Below are 17,189 nucleotides of genomic sequence, written 5' to 3' on the forward strand. Positions count from 1 at the left end.
TGTACTGTATCTGCAATGATCTGTGTGCTCCATTAGACTTTTACTTGCTTAATATGAGAGCAAAGTGTGTTACATTACTCTGCTGAAAAGAAATGGTGCAGTTTAAGTAGAATTTTGAAAAAATGCACTTAATTTTGGCCTAAGCACTCATGGGTAAGTTAGAGAGAGCACATGAGTGTGTGTGTGCGCACACACACACACATATATGTGTTTGTGTGTGAAAAGAAGCAATTCTAAAAACTTTAGATTAATACTATTTAGGTTCCTATGATCTTTCTTGACTTTTCAGTAGGTTGGTTGAGACAAGACCAAATTATTTCTCATAGAGAAAATGACTGGACCAACTAGGACACACTTTCTCCAGAAAGGGATTTTTTTCAGAGACAGCTGAGGTCAATTTTTTTCTTTAACTTTAGATTTTATTGCCATGACATCCTAAACTAAGCAGAAATATTTCCTTGCCTTTCATTTTAATTCCTACAAAACGTTTGTAATTCTAAAAGAACCTTACTGTGTGAATGTGTTTGAAATTATTTAGAATCAAAAGTGCAACTGATCAGTTATTGTCAGTCTTCACCTAAGCAAAGTGCAAAAAGGAAAGAAAAGTCACCAAAACCTGAAAGATAATATGTTATTTTAATATTTAAAAATATATCCAAGTACCATTGAAATCAACAGCAAAACTTCCATTGCATTCAGCAGGGAAAGGATTGCAGGCAGCAATTGAAACAGAGGAGGAACATCCATAATCTCTTCAAAATTAGTAAGGAAATACAAATTTTAAAATACAACTTGAGGGTTTTTGGAATGCTTTCAAAATTATGCCAGTGACAGTTTAAGGTGTACAGAGATACTTGCAGAAAAATGGAATGAAATTTTACTTGGAATGAAGCCATTGCATGTAGTCTTCCTTATAGTTTCTCAGGAAAAGTTCATGTTTGTTCTGTTCTGTTTTTTGTAAGTAAGTGTACCCATATTTCTGCTGCCCTTCATTTCTGCCAAGACCAAAATCAGTAGGCAAGAAAAGCAGAAAAGCTGTTGTAGTGTTTCACAAAGCCAGACAATATCCAAAGTCTCTCCAAGAGCTTTCCTTCTGAGATTACCTGACAACAGGGTTTTAGATAAATGCAGATAAGCCTCATATAACTATCTGAACTTTAGAAAGCTTATCTGAACCAAAACATCTCCAAACTTCAGGCATTCAGTCCCGCTACTTTGTGTTTGTTATACACATATCTTTCCACAAGAATGTACTGGTGACTGTATCTCGCTGCCCTCCTTACCTCAGTTTCTCAGAAGGGATGGGATGAGCTGACAAGTCCTTCCAGAGTCAATGTTTCCATAAGCACATGGAGCATCTGGAGCAGTATGGAGAAGAAACTCTTAGAGCACCTTCTTCCAGTTCCCAAGCAGCATTCCCATGACACTATGCCCAGAAACTCACATGTGTACCTAAATTTAGATTCCACTCAGTGCTGGCACAGCAGCGCACTGGTCTTACCAGGCCTGTTTTCAAGTGCTGCATTGTTAACATGTTTTTGCTATCTCCCCTCTGTTGTCCAGGAGTTAGTTGATGTCCCGTGAGAACAATGCAAAGACATTGTCAAAGCTGGTAAAGGCAATTCAGATTGAAACACCTCTTTCTTGGTCTCTGTTGAATTGTACCTGGATTTCTACCAGTGTCCTCAGTCCCTCACCTCTTATTCAGAAATAAATAATTCCATCCCAGATGTTTCTTTGCTTTAAGGCTGTTCTCTTGGCTCTAGTCACTTCTCAAGAAAACTGTTCTATGCTGCTTCTTTCTTTTTCTTCCAGGAAAAAAAAATATCTGAATTTCCCATTCAATATACTGCTTTAATTCACACTTTTGCTCACGGGATTCTTCCTTGTACTACATAAAGCTCCATTTCTGCATAGAGCCTACAGAAAAAAATTGACTAAATGCAAAGCCCATTGCTTGTCTTGCTGATTGATTCTGTCACCTTGTACTCTGTCATCTGCATACATCCCTATTTCATTCTTGTAAAGGCATTGCAGACTTTTGAAGGTGAGGTCAAGAAACAGTAACAATAACAATAGATTTTTCAATAGTCAATTGCACTTGAATTCCATATTGTAATCAACCCTGAATCGTCAAAACCACCTTGTGTTTCCTTGTGTAACCCACTCTTCATGCATATTATGATCCCTTTTTATGCAGCTGATCCATGGACATTTGTAGTCCTGTTACTGTTCCTAGCTAAAAAAATAAGTACTTTCAATTAACAGATGGTGTTCATATTTTACAGTGCAAAAGACCTGTGTCAGCTCCTATTGAATTATTTGCTCTGCCTCTCAATTTAGCTGTGTACATATCTGGAGAAAACCCACTGCATTTACTGCTTCAGAAATGACAGTTTTTGCTGCTGTTAAATATACACCTAATATGCAACAACCTAAATGTGAACTACTCAAATTGAGGGGAAATAAATTAATTCAAGAAATTGGGACTGCTTCCTTAAATCAAAAATAGCTTTTTCCATACTATCCATTTACAAAGCCCATTGTTCTCACTTACATAAACTTTTGTCAGTAGTAGCTGTAAGGGCCATCAATAGGGCTAGATGCAGCTGAGATATGAATGGAAACCCTGTGACGGTTTTTCTGACCTGACTAGAGTGCATATCTTGCACTGGGCAGTGCTAATGGGAAATAGGGGCCACAGTCCTTTGCTACCTCTACTATGTGATCATCTAGAAAATTCATAGTGCATATAGATGTCTTTAGGCTCCCTGGCCACCCTGAATATTGCAACTTGAGAGCCTGATGAAAGAAAATCATGTCAGTGGAATTAATTGGTGCAATGACATAGCAACAAACACTCTGCACCCAGAAATGCAGTGCCCTTGTGCTTTAGGTTATTTGCAGTAAAAATTCCTGCCGCTTCCTACACATCCTCCATACAAAGCTCTACTTCTCAAAGCTCTGTGTCTCAGCTCAAGGCTCTCAACACACATAAGGTCCTGAACCTTGCTATGAAACTTGGAGTAGATTTCATGTGGCTCAGCTGGGCCCCAGAAGCATGTAAAATGATACAAATTCAAAGGCAGAAATGGTCCCAAATTAAAGAGACTCTGGTTGTAAGGACCTCAGGCTTACAAGCTATTCCTGTGCATCACCTAGCATCAGAATTATAAGGAAGAAAAAAAAAAAAAATTAATATAATTGGAACTAACTAACTAACCAAAACTGAGGCACTTGAAAAAAACAATGGAGATCACAGAAATACCAGCAGCACTTCAGTCTCTAGTTCCTAGGAGTAAAGGCTAGTGGAAGGAAGACAGTAAGAAGGAAGCTTTTTCCCAACAGTAACTGACAGACTTGGTATGTTTGACAGTTTTGGTTAAATCAGGCACAGTAAGCAAACACTTAAACCACATTCTAGAAAAAATCGTAAGTGGCATAAGAAAATGGAGCTGTGGAAGAGCTTTTGTGTAATCTGAGGTTGAGGAGTCTTCCATTTCAAGGAGGCAGCCACAGTCCCAGCATGAGCCTCTGGAACAGCATGTCAAGTCAGAGAGAAAGAGAGAGAGACTCCTGGGAACCCTAGAGATAGACAATAACAAGAATATTAAAATATCAAGAAACTGAAGATCCAAACAAGCTTGTGGAAGATGAGCGCCACTGATGCTTAAGAAACCTGAGTATCATGAAGCACCCTCACAACAGAAAGGAATTTGTGGCTTGAAGTCCAGTATGCACTGGGTTTCAGCAGGGAGAATTAAGCACACAAAACTAGGAGAAACATTCTGTGAAACACATGCAAGGATTTTCTGCTTCATTTTGTCAAGAGAATTACAAGGGAAATGCATTGAACAAATCTGTTTAAAACAAGAAAGAAATGGAACATATCAAGATGATGCTTAATGTTAAACACTGTTGTCAGAATATCAGAAGCATGGTTTAGCAAGACCCTGAATATTGGTAAATATATTGCCCCCATGATAGGCAAAATAAATTTATTTATGAAACCACCATGGACAAACTGCAGAATCCATGTACTCTATGAAAATAGCATTTTTTCTATCAAACATACACATGTTTTGTTTTGGTTTAGGAAGAATGTTGTGCAGTATTTCAAATATTTTTTTTCAGTCCTTGTTTGTATAGATGTTTTCATGCAGAAGAAAAGTCTACTGTGGTAGCTAGAGAACTAAAAACTAAGTTTCTTCATTTTTCCTTTATCTTCATGTTAATTTATGCAAGGGATAATAGCATATTTGTTTCTTGGATCTGCTGGCTTCAGTAAATATTCTTAAACCTTAACTATCTTCAAGTAAAGAAAAGATTATCACTTAAAGGCTTATGGTCCTGTGTTTATGCTGTTTTGTACAGTAATAAAACTTGATTTCTTATCCACATTCATAACAGTAAAACATCACAAAAAGAAAACCATAATTTCACTAACTACATCAGCACCCAAGCCATGCAGCACAAACTGAAGGTAACACATTTGGCTTTTTGTGGATAGCCAGTCAAAAAAACCCATTTAGATTATCTATTCTTGCACTCTTGTCTTCTTCCCCATCAAAATGAGGATTCATTTCCCAAAGGAAAAATAAGAATTATAGCTTCCTCATTTCCTCTACTGAACACTCAGTTTTCTAATTAATAACATTCATGCAATAAGTAATTAAATTGTTGTAGCTTTTTGTAAAAAAAGCAAAAACGTTATCCTTATTTCTACTGTTGTCCAATTAATTGACAAAATAGGGGCAGATGCTTTTAGAAGAACAACTCATGTTCTTTTGTAGATGATGCTTTAAATGTAATTCTCCATGAATAGCAGAAGTCCTGTAATGACAGTTTCAAAGGTTCAATTCATAAAAATTGTTATAAAGATATATTATATATGCAGGCTTTTCATGGCTTTCTGCACTTATTCCCAAGTGCCACTTGCAAGTTTTGCTGCCATTCAGTCAGGTTTTACAAAAGCAGCAGAAAAGGTGCATGGCTACTGAATCACCATAATAAACTCTTAGTCACACCAGGTTAATGGGCATAATTTCTTGAATTAGTACCTGCTTAAGCAATTATCTGGTGTACATACTGGTTCCAGTTCTGTCCTTAGCACCACATTCACTCTCTGAGTATTAAGCTGTATTTCTGACCTGCTGATAAACTCTAAATAAGTGATCAGCTTATCAAATCTAGAACATATTGCAGTTAGTCAAGGATTCCCATCCCAAATATATATAGATACATACATGTCTCTCTGTGTGTATATATGTATATAATCTGTAATAACAGTCAGCTGAACTTCTATTTCTTTTCTTAGAAATAAAAGAGGAAAAGAAAAAGGCTGATGTAAAGAGGGCTATGACTGAAACTAAGAGGAAAGGTATGGTTTGGGAATATTTGTTATTGGCCTCATTCAGCTTTTACTTTCACTTCTGGCTCAAATCCCATTGTTTTTTCTTATGTTAACCCTATGTTTCCGGCTCTGTATTGTCCTTCTCTTAGTTGCTTAGTCACTCTTTGCATGTTACCTCTTCTTCAGTATCTGTTATCTGATGTGTTCAATGTCTGATATTTTCTATACTTATTTTCCAACAAATAAAAAGCCCTGTTTGGTGGCCATCTATGAGCTTGTTAAACAACTTACATACACCAATACTCATGGGAAGTATCACTGGGTTCATGGTACATCACTTCCTGAAGGTGGGTAGATTATTCATTTTATAAAAGTACAACCAAAACTTGCAGCGACCAAACTGCCTTGATATCCATATGAATAACATTTCGGATCATTCATTCCCAGGAAGCATCTAAAATCCACTAAGGTCTTGCTTTTATAGGAAAATATTTATGTCATTCATTAGTTTTTAATGATCTCAGTGCTACTGGAGCTTAAGCTAAAAGGTACCACATTCATGCACTGATGATTCTTGCCTAGCCTTTGATGAATTATTAAAAGTCCAAATCATCCATAGTTGATGCATACTGATTAATTTTCATTTTCAGCTGATTGCTCTGTGGCTAGTTGGGTGCAAGTGCTATAAGGGAATAATCTGAACTAAATTCCCAAATAAGTCACATTTTTTTCAGCATGTGCCCACCAGGACTGGCTGACTGTATATTTGAGTCTATGATTCAGAGTTCTAGCATATCAAAATTACTTTCTTTAATTAAATCTTAGAAAAAGAAGGAAAAAGAGAGAAAGCCCATGAGAAGACAGCTGTCCCTGAAATTAAAAAAGCAGGTAAGAAATTGAAGTCTGTCTTTCTCTGCAGTAGATACACGACTGTTTAGTATAAGCACTTTCAGGTTGTAAGCATTTGAGATATGGGTTGTATGTATGTATATATATGTATGTATGTATGTATGTATGTATCACAGAGTATGTGTGAGTATATGTATATGTGTAATGTTTCCATTATATTTTTTATAGGTAGTACTTTAACATATTATGTATACACATATACATATGTATATATAATACAAGTGATTTTCAGTTCTGTGAGTTAGGGATTTTTACAAAAACATTAGAAACACTGTTTTCCCTTATACACTAAATCAATCAAGAGCCTAAGTAGTTTAAATGGATGCATGGCATAGAAGACTGAATGGAGTGCATAGATTTTTGCATTATTTCACAAATTCTGCTCAGTTTAAGTAATAAATAGAAACATCAACACATCAAACCACCTAATATTATAGAAAATAGAATATATTTATATTTCTGAGGCTTTAACCACACCCAGAAAATATTTTTTTAAAATATGTTTAATGCACAAGTGCAAACATATCGCCAGTCAGTGACAGTTTGTGAAACTGTCCAATTAAAATCAAGTCTCATTAAAATTGAGGAGAAACAAAATTATCAGTCTAGTGGTTTGGTCTTCATCTTAATATCTAGAAACACTGGTTTACTTACTGCTTCATCAGTCACTTCCATATAACCTTCCACAAGCCATCAAGTAGTCAGATGAACCTTTCTGTAGACAAGAGTACTGCCCAAAACCATGGAGAAAGGTTTAAAACAGGATTGAAAGATTCAGGGCCGTAGTTACTATGTCCTCAAGGTAATCCTTGTGCTCTCTTAGCCAATTATTCAACTCCGTGGAATTTTATCAAAAGCTGAAAGGATATATATCCCATTGTTTACTAACATTGTGGATTACATGTGCAAATTTCAATACGCAACTGGCTTCTTTTCCGTTGAGTCATACATGGTCATAAGCTTTCATATTTGAGTGTTTATGGATGGGAAGCAAAACGTTTATGTTTGCTACGATATAAAAATATACAGAACGACACGGAATACCTTGCAGTACTATCTGATAGCCCTGTATTTAAATACGCTCCAGTCTTTTGTAGTGGGGAGTGGCATATTGGGAAAGGGATGGGGATGAAAGAGAATATTCTTTTCCAAGTTATGTTGCATATTTAAATGTATAAACACAGACTTAAAAAGAAAATAAACTGACAATCCAAATATCTTTTCTAATTTTATTCAGTTCTAAGCGTGTATTTCACTTGAGAATACAGAATTGTAAAAGATTACACTTTATGGCAGAGCTGCAGCATAAAGTTATTAATATGTTCATCTTTACAAGCTGTTGCTAAATCCAGTGAGTCATCTTACCAATGCTAGAAAGACACAAATTAGACAAACCGAGACATCCGCACATTTCTGTCCTTTTTATTAGCTCCGTAGGTTGCTGCATTTTGAAGAGTTTACTAGCCTTTGTGTAAGAGGGTGGTAATCCATAATATATTCTAGCTACACATGTTGCTGTTATTCCTCATTCAGCTTGCTCTTTGAATGCATGTGTACTTTCTAGCTTTGATTGGCAGCACCTATTGTTATCCCTAAAAGGTTTTAAGCCTGAAATAATTGCCACATTTGATCAACAGAATAGTAGTGCATAGCCTAGTTTTGAAATGAGGCACCTCAATGTCTGATAGTATTTACATGCTCTGGGCAGACACAGCAAATGAAGCTTAGAGTGCTTGAATCAGCAGTACAGATAAGCATCCGAAAGCAAGAGTGTAAGAACAGCTTCCAATTTTCTTACCTTTTCCCATCAAAAGGCTTGGCAGAGGCCACTCCATTAAAAATAAACTCCTCACCCCTGGTTTTCAAATCCTCTCATTACCACTGGATGCCTCTGATTTTGTGTCTCATTTTGCTTCCCCCAACCTTTGCAGTCCCTGAAGCCAAGGTGCACGTGGGGCATGTTGCCTCCTCCCCACCACCTGCACCCATCCCTGTGTCAGCAGGCAGCTCCTTCTGATCCACACCCCTGCTCCTCACCCTCACGTACCTCCTTCCAGAAGACTCACCTCTGACAGGAGGCCCGTTAATCAGCCTGTCCCCACAGAGGAACAGTGGTGTGTACAAGCTGTCAGGCACAAGAGAAAGGGAGGGAGGAGGAGATGCTCCAGGAGTGCAAGGTGATAAAAACATCTCTAAAATAATCTGAGAGCAGCACTTCCTTCTATTCCTCTCCATCTCTCTTCCTCTAACAAGGAATGCTTGTGATTACAAATACTGAATATTTTTGCTGATTAATATTTTATATTAGCTCTTTTGTCCAGGAGACAATTTTATCTCTAATGTTACCAGAATGGAGATTTTTATTGTTCTGCATTAACTGCAGCCCTGTGATGTATTCGTTTATTTGCATGCCAGCTCACTCTTTCTCCGGTCTCTCTTCCTGTGTGTGTGTGTGTGTGTGTGTGTCCCCGCTGCTGCAGAGGAGGAAGAGTCACCTAATGTGAAATGTTCTCAGTCTTTAGTACAGAGTGAACTAAATGATTCTTAATTAGCTTTTAAAAATGCATTGTAGATAAAACCACATTAATCCTCTGACCTTCAGCTCATACAAAAACATTGTGTTAATTGTCCTGAAAAATAGATAATTCCATTGTTACAAACTCAGAGGTCTTGCTTAAACAAACATAATTGTCAGACACAAGGGTCTGGCACAGTCACACTTCAAAACAATTTACAAAAATCTATCCAGCGCTACTCTGGGTAACGAAGGAGCTGCATCTCCAAATCCCTGTGAATTTTGCTTGCTGAGCCTCAGCAGAGACAAGCCTTTGCCACGCTCTCTCAAAGCTCATGGTGGTTGGGATGCGTCAGCTTGGAGGGCTCCAGCCTGCAATCTGACTGAGAAAGGGGACCCTCTCTGTTAAATCTTTGGTGCTCAGCACTACATGAAAGGGAATATGCAGAGACTGGTGTTTTCAGGTACTCGTAGTTTGCTTGCAGAGTGTTTCCTGATGGTCTCTTTCTCGGAGTCTCAACAGTCTGGAGCTTGTCTCCTCCTTCTACCAGCTTTCCTAAAAATTCATGGTATTCACATGCAGGCTTTTTCCTTAGGTTTGATTGCTGCAAACTCCTTTCCCACTTTGTTTTGGTTCTCACAACAAATAACATAGGTAATAAAATGAGCTTAAAGCAATGAAAATGTCAGCCTGGATCATCACACCATTTCCTAACTAAAGCTCTGCTCAGCTGTCATTGATGATCTTGCCTTCCTGTTATTGCTGCATAATTTCAAATAATAACAGTAATAAAAATACCTAGGTCTTGTGAAGCATTTTTTGGTAGTAAATCTTAGAACCACTTTAGAAGGAAAGTCAATGCCTTTCCCTTCAATTTCCATACAGGGAAATTCAGGTATAGACATGTCACCCAGGCCAGTTGTCCATGGGGCTTATAACATATATCTTCTGAATGCCAAACTAATGATGGCTGGATTAAAGATCCCAAACTTTTATACATTTTCATTATTTCCCTAATGAAAAAACAGGGGCAGCAACCAATGCAAATTGCTTAAAAACATAAGGTCTCATCAGCTGAACAAGTGTTCAAGGATGCCTAGGCTCTGACCCTCAGTGACAAATGTTTTAAGGGTGTCAAATCCAGGTACCTCCCTGAGTAGTTCTGCTTAACAGAGGTAAAATGAGTCAAGGTCTTGGTGTGCAGATCTACTCACCCCAGATCAGGGAGCAATATCCGACTGGTATTTTGTTGTGTTGGTACATGCATGCTCCCAGCAGAGCATCCAAGTCCTTATCTTGCAGTTCCTACCTAAATCAGGAAGCTAGGTTTGCAGTGATTGCACACCCAGTGTTGTGGATGCATGAATCATAGAATCATCTAGGTTGGAAAAGACCGAGATCGTCAAGTCCAACCACAAACCTGATACTGCCAAGTCCCACTAAACCATGTCCCTAAGCACCACATCTACACATCTTGTAAATACTTCCAGGAATGGTGAATCAACCACTTCCCTGGCCACCCTCTTCCAGTGCTTGATAACCCTTTCAGTAAAGAAATTTTTGTTAATATCCAATCTAAACCTCCCCTAGTACAACCCGAGGCCATTTCCTCTTGTCCTGGCACTTGTTAACTGGGAGAAGAGACTGACACCCACCTGATTACAACCTCCTTTCAGGTAGTTGTAGAGAATGATGAGGCCTCCCCTGAGCCTCCTCCTCTCCAGGCTAAACAACCCCAGTTCCCTCAGCTGCTCCTTGTAAGACTTGTGCTCTAGACACTTCTTGCAGCTTCATTGCCCTTCTCTGGACATGCTCCAGCACATCTACATTCCTCTTGCAATGAGGGGCCCAGAACTGAACACAGTATCTGAGGTGCGACCTCACCAGCACTGAGTACAGGGGGACGATCACTTGCCTAGTACTTCTGGCCACACTGTTTCTGACACAAGCCAGGATGCTTTTGGTGATGTTGGCCACCTGGGCACACTGCTGGCTCATACTCAGCTGGCTGTAGACCAACACGCCCAGGTCCTTTTCCCCCAGGCAGCTTTCCAGCCACTCTTCCCCAAGGCTGTAGCGCTGCGTGGGGTTATTGTGACCCAAGTGCAGGACCCGTCTCTTCTCCTTGTTGAACCTCATACAACTGGCCTCAGCCCATCGGTCCAGCCTGTCCAGATCCCTCTGCAGAGCCCTCCTGCCCTCAAGCAAATCAACACTTCCCCCCCCACCCACCCCCACCCCCGCCCCAGCTTGGTGTCATCTGCAATCTTACTGAGGGTGCACCCAGTCCCCTCAACCAGATCATTGATAAAGATATGACTATGATAAAGATATATCTATGATTTATGATAAAGTGTCATGTTTTGCACCAGACAGCATTTGCAGAGGAGGGGAGTCATGATGCCTTTTCAGCTACCAAAGTACATCTTTGGATCCTGAACAGGAGAAGTCTCTGGGGGTTTAAAGTTACAAACACTGAGGTACATTTTAATAATGTCACTGTAACAATCAAGCAAACTCACTCTGCAGTCATGAAAAAATAATCTAAAAGTTACTCTTAGATGTAAAAATTGAAAACATTACCTTATGACTGTCACAGAACCAGGTTACCCAGGTTATTCTTGCTGCCCTGCATCTGGTGAGACCATGTATCTGGGGGGAAAGTCTACTTTGGAGTAGTGATGTTATAGTACTAGGTGTGCAGAGCAGAGTGGAGGTGATCAGGCAAGAGCAGACCTACCACGTCCCAGTGATTTTTTGCATGTGTTAACCACAGATGCATTTTAATCAAATGTACTTTATTTGCTTTAAAGGCCAGTCTTGGCAATTTGTAAAAAAAGCAATGATTTAATAGAAATGGAGGGGAAAGACCACTTTATATACCAACAATGCGTTCTCTGTTATTTTGCTCTATACAGACAGGAAGAAAAATTACTCTGATCATTTTTAAATTCCTAGTCTGAACAACAAAAAATACATTTAATTTTGTGACTTCCTTGGCTCAACCATTATTACCCTTGCAGTCTTGATAGCGATCCTTCCATTACAGTAAGAGAACAACTACTGACACCTGGTGGCCAATTATCTTTTTATTTCATTCTATATGCTGGGGTTGGTTACTTGCTTTCAAATGTGGCTATTTAAAGAGTTTGCTGATGAAATTATGCACTTAGTTCCCTGTGCTCCTTATCCTACTGCTTTCATGGCTAGAAAGATGTTAGAATGTCATCCAAATGTAACACCGTTCTCAGAAGAAACATTTTGGAACGACAGTATTTTCAGCACTTCCAATAAAGTAAAAATGAATTAAAATATACCTTATGACATAAGTTTATACTTAGGAAAAAACCATGCTTGGCATATTAACTGATCTAGAGAAGTAGATGCACACCGCACTGCCTGAAATGTTTTGGGTTGATCCATCTGCAATGGATTGAACGCTTCATCTGGGATCCAAATGTTGATCCCAGATTTTTTCAGATGAGCAAATGGGTTGTGCTTGCACACATTTGTAGGAAGAAATTTCTGTTGTCTCTCAAGAGCAGTGTTTGAAACTCCTCGTTCTGCCCTGCCCACTCCCAGGAGTGTATTTCCAGCCAGGAAATAACTGAAGTGCTGACAGCTTTCAGCAGCCCAGCTTGGGCACTGCCATGTGTCTCATGTTCCCTAATGCGATAGATGTCACACGATAGATGTCAGCAGACGGGAGCGTCATGGGTGCTTTCAGAAGAACCCCAGTATCAGATCTGCAAAGGCCAATGGGTTGTAGAAGCTGTCTCAATTTAGGCTGTTTACAAGGGCAAAATAGAGTTGTGAAGCCAGACCAAGAAAGTCTAAGGTATTTTGAAAGTGGCTGATCACATACAGAGAACAAAACACATTTATTCATTAATTTCCTTGTGGCTTATTAGATGAACTATGACGAAAAGTTATAAACTGCAGTGGTGAGGGACTAGAGTGCAGTATAAGTGATATTCTGCCTTTTGGATTGTCCAGACCTGTTTTCAATGTAGCTGCTACAACATGTAGAAAGCAGGAGTTTTGAGCAGTAGAACCCTGACTGACTGTTTCTTCGATTATTTTTTTTTTTTAATGAAAAAAAGACACTGTAGTGGGTTGACCCTGGCCAGCAGCTAAACACCCACACAACTGTTCACTCACCCCCCAACAACCAACAGGCAGGGGAGAGAATAGGAACAGCAAAAGTGAGCAAACTCATGGGTCGAGACAAAGACAGCTTAGTAAGTGAAAAAAGGAGGAAAAAAACAAGCAATGCAACAGCTTACTACCTCCCACAACCAGACCAATGCCCGGCTAGTCTAAGCAGCTGCCACCCTTACCCCTGATCTTCCTCTACCCTCAGTTTTTATTGCTGTGAGTGACATTATGTGGTAAGGAATATCCCTTTGGTGAATTTGGGTCAGCTGTCCCAGCTGTGTCCTCTCCCAACCTTTTCCCAGCTTGGTGATGGCAGGTAGAGTGGGAGAAAGAGAAAGCCTTGATGCTGCGCAAGCACTGTCCAGCAATAGCCAAAATAAGAGTGTGTGAACAATGTCCAAACTATCAATCCAAAACACAACACCATACAGGCTGCTATGAAGAAAATTAACTCCATCCCCCCCAGACCCAGTGCAGGACCTTGTAATTCATGTTTATTTGCAGCTAGGATTAGACAGATTAGGAAGAGAGTCAAATGCAAAACTAACAGAAATAATAAGCAATGAGTTGCCTGATGATTCTTCATGCAGAAAAATGAATGTACAAGAGCCATAATTAAGGGACCCCAGTGTGTTATGAGCTGAGATCAAATTCAGGAATAAATCTTGTTAAAGCACACACCAAAAAAAAAAGGAAGATCAAGTTATGGACCTTAGAACTGTGTGATCCTTCTCTAGAGTATTGCTTGTCAACATTCTTTTGATAGCTTTCTCTGATAGACTGTTCATATGCTTGTACATTTCTGCAAGAGTCATGGCTTGGCTTGCTGTGTGTTTGTACAACCCTTGGCAAGACCCTGGCTCTGGTCTCACCTTAACTATAATTTCAACTGGTAATATCATTATATGAATCAATGCACATCCACCAAAGCCTATAAAAAACATCTAGTTTTCCCAGCTGGCTGACTGGAGCTTAAGGTTTCATCTGCACTACAGGCTGATTCATTGCTGACTAATAACTTGCTCATGGCACTATTATGCATGTCAAGCTCATCCTGATTTTCTCTTTCCTACTCCTCCTCTCCTGGAATCCTATTCATAACTCACCTGCTGTTTCTTGACATTTTTGCATTAGTAGAGGCTTCTGCTTTCAGATGCAAGATATGCACCCAGCCCTCAGCACTGCTGTATTTACTAACCCACAGAAATGCTGTATGATTCCCGAACACCTACCAGCAGGTGATATTATTCACTCTTCTTTCTCTGACACAGACAGGGTTTGGTGGCATCTCTTGACTTAAATAACAATTCCCTGTTTGTGGGGCTTTGTACAACAAAATCACAGAAAGTGGAGATGGAAATGACCTAGTAGGTCATCTAATCCTTCCTTCTGGCAATGCAGGATAATTCCTTACAGGATATCTTCAAGTGCTTTACCCAGTTTAGTTTTAAATGTCTCAAGTAACCAGACCTCCATCAATTCCCACAGAAGATTATTCTACAACCTAATAGATCTCACAGTTAAGAAGTATTTCATTCCAGTCTGCCTAAATTTTCCCTTGCTTAATTTTATCCCATTACTCAGAGTTATATTCTCTTGTGACACCCAAATATAGTCTTTCTAACCTCAGGGCCCAATTCCCTGCTGCCTCATGTGTTACGTTGCCACTTACATTTACATCAAGAAAGTAGCTTTAAAACTGACAAGGTGAATGGCAAGTTGAGGCTAATATTTTTTCATACGTCATGACATTATAAACCTTGCAATAGGGAACACAGACCATGGCCACACATCACCTGTGTACAAGGCACTGGAGAGACTGGAACTTACATGTCAATAGGGTGTCCAAATTGGAGAAAGAACAGGGAAAAGTCACTCGAGTTACTTACAAATTAAGGATATTCTTCACAGAAAAGCATAAATTATTCTATTCATCTCTTCAGAAAAAGGTGACTTTGTTATTGCGGATACTAAGTACCTTCACAGAAAAAGAAAAAAAAAAAGTCAGAATCAGGCTACTATAGCTCCCTTCAACCTAGTAGGAAGCGTTTAACAAGAATGAATGACTGGGAGCTGAAGCTAACTGAATCCAAACTGAAAATGAGGCACATGTTCTTAACACTAAGAGTGATAAACTACCACAGCATAGAGTGGATATTGCTTTCCCTGATGTCTGCAGAAGATGATTGTTTACCTAATGGAAGATACACATCAGCTGAAAAGGTGCCTAGTTGAAATATAGGAGTCTCTAGCAACAGAGTGTCAGAGTAGATAACCCGATGGCGTGTTCTAGCCTTGAACGTTATGGAGGTATATCCTCTGATACACATGACAAGGTAAAAGAATGCAGTGGAGAGCCAGTGTAGGAATGCAGCTGGAGACAACTGTCTTGCAGGTTCCTTGAACAAATGGAAATTCCTTTCTGCATTATTTTTACAAGCCTTTGTAAGCTGAACACGACTGGTAGTCATCCTCTAAGTATTCAGTCTTCCATGGAAAATAGGAAAGTCTGCTTTTCTAATTGAGGTTTCCAGAAATCATCAAGAGACAGATACGTCTATTTAGTAAAAAGCCAATTGTATTTCCCCAAACAGATAAAAACAGAAGAATTAAACCAGGGTCACAGTGAGGGACAAGGCAAAAAATCCAGCAGAGCAGAGATGCAAACATGGCAGAAAAACAATTCCCATGGTTTCTATGTGACTGGCTGTGAAGGGAGTCTGCTCTTGAAACAAGACAAAAGGCAGCTCAAATGTGTCCTACACTGAAAGTTTCAAAGCACTCAGTGGACTTTGAGTTCTATGCTCCATCATCAGCAGTGACTGACAGCTTGATTTCAAAGATATCTAGGTGCCTAAAGTTGTAGCATAGCACCTGGTAGGATTTACAAGCATGTCAAAGTAGGCCAGGCACATAGCTCTCATTAATTTTCTGAGAGAACTGAGCTCCTAGACACCTCTACCACTTTTGAAAAAAGCTCAGAGGTTGCACGGCCACTGCCATGTTTTCCAAAATATTGTCCCTTACTGCTTGATGAAAGATTTTTTCAGCTGGGAATGGTAATATTATTTATCCTGAGACCAAAACAAACACTTATGCCCTTCCAAGACATTGTTAGAGTTCAGTGTCCAAGAGCTAGCAATGAGATGAAATGCAAAGAAGTAGAGAGTTAGAAACAAGGTTTTCCTGCCTTCCTCTTTTCTCTCCCTCACCTCACAGTAGTAACTGGTTTGACATAAGACTGACTCTCCATTGCGACTGATGTGGCACTTCTGAGGTGGAAGATGGATCTCCTCTTTCCTTTAGCATGAATCAGCTTTAGAGGAAACTCTGTCTCCCTTCCCATACTTGCCCATCTCCACATGTTGTGTGAAGAAAGCTCTAGAACTGTCTGAGGTGCCTGCTCTGTCCATGAAACGTTAGCAGCAGATGAATCAGCTTTAAGCACCTTTCAGTGGCCTCTTTGCTAACTGTTGTTGGGTTGAGTACTTCAAGGCTATGATGAGTATTGCTCAGCCCAGACCCGTTTCTTTGTGTACTTTGTTTTCCATCTTTGACTGCACAAAGCAGGGAGTAATGTAGTAAAAGCAAATGGTGAATGATAGTGGTAAGACCTGGCTGGCAAAGAATTAGAAATGTCAGCCCTTTAAAAGATACAGAGAAAAGGGAGGAGGCTTGGGTTTGTACTATAAACTCAATTTTTGATGAGTTGGCAAGAGCATCTTCCTTCAGCAAAGCACAGGAGTCATTTTAGTGTCTAACAGGCAATCTCTTCTGACACTGCATTGTCAGTCTTGTGAAGAACTTCTTAAGAAACGTGATACTAGAAATAATCAAGCTTGAAGGTGATACATAGTCAATCTAAAGTCCGTACAAGTAACCAAATAATCAGTTTGTCTTTGGAGTTTCAGATATGTAGAATAAAGTACCTGTGCCGTGTAAGCAGCTGGGTGGCATAGCTTTAATTAAAGGATCTAATTTATTGCATCAACCCTGTTTATGTTGGTCTAGGGATTAATGTAATGTTTTATTTTTCAAGTCACATACAGAAATAACAGGATTAGAATATGCCTAGGCCTCGAACAATGCAAAGTTAATCTTTTTAATGAAGGAAAACAGCTCTATGCCCTCAAAGTAAGATGTACATCTGAGTCAGCAGGCCTGATATTTAGGATAATTATTCTGTTTGAAACATCCATGCACAGACACATCAGCCAGGTTGCAATGACATACATACGCAGTGCTATCTCTTT

At 39.4% G+C, this 17,189-nt stretch overlaps 2 protein-coding genes across 13 annotated transcripts in view; one reads left to right on the forward strand and one right to left on the reverse strand.

Annotated features, from left to right (window-relative positions):
• The window catches only part of TRDN (triadin), a 251,596-nt gene that overhangs the window by 113,129 nt on the left and 121,278 nt on the right, over positions 1-17,189 (forward strand). For all 12 annotated transcript variants that reach the window (XM_080389939.1, XM_080389943.1, XM_080389945.1 and 9 more), the window contains 2 exons: positions 5,318-5,380; positions 6,179-6,241. In XM_080389939.1, the coding sequence (XP_080246065.1) occupies positions 5,318-5,380; positions 6,179-6,241 (126 nt within the window). The remainder of the gene's footprint in view (positions 1-5,317; positions 5,381-6,178; positions 6,242-17,189) is intronic.
• The window catches only part of CLVS2 (clavesin 2), a 242,221-nt gene continuing 240,779 nt past the window's right edge, over positions 15,748-17,189 (reverse strand). The window contains exon 5 of the mRNA XM_080389962.1: positions 15,748-15,758. The gene's annotated coding sequence lies outside the window, so the exon portion shown is untranslated. The remainder of the gene's footprint in view (positions 15,759-17,189) is intronic.

This window comes from Falco punctatus, assembly GCF_963210335.1.
Source record: "Falco punctatus genome assembly, chromosome: 5".
In the NCBI taxonomy this organism is placed as follows: Eukaryota; Metazoa; Chordata; class Aves; order Falconiformes; family Falconidae; genus Falco; species Falco punctatus.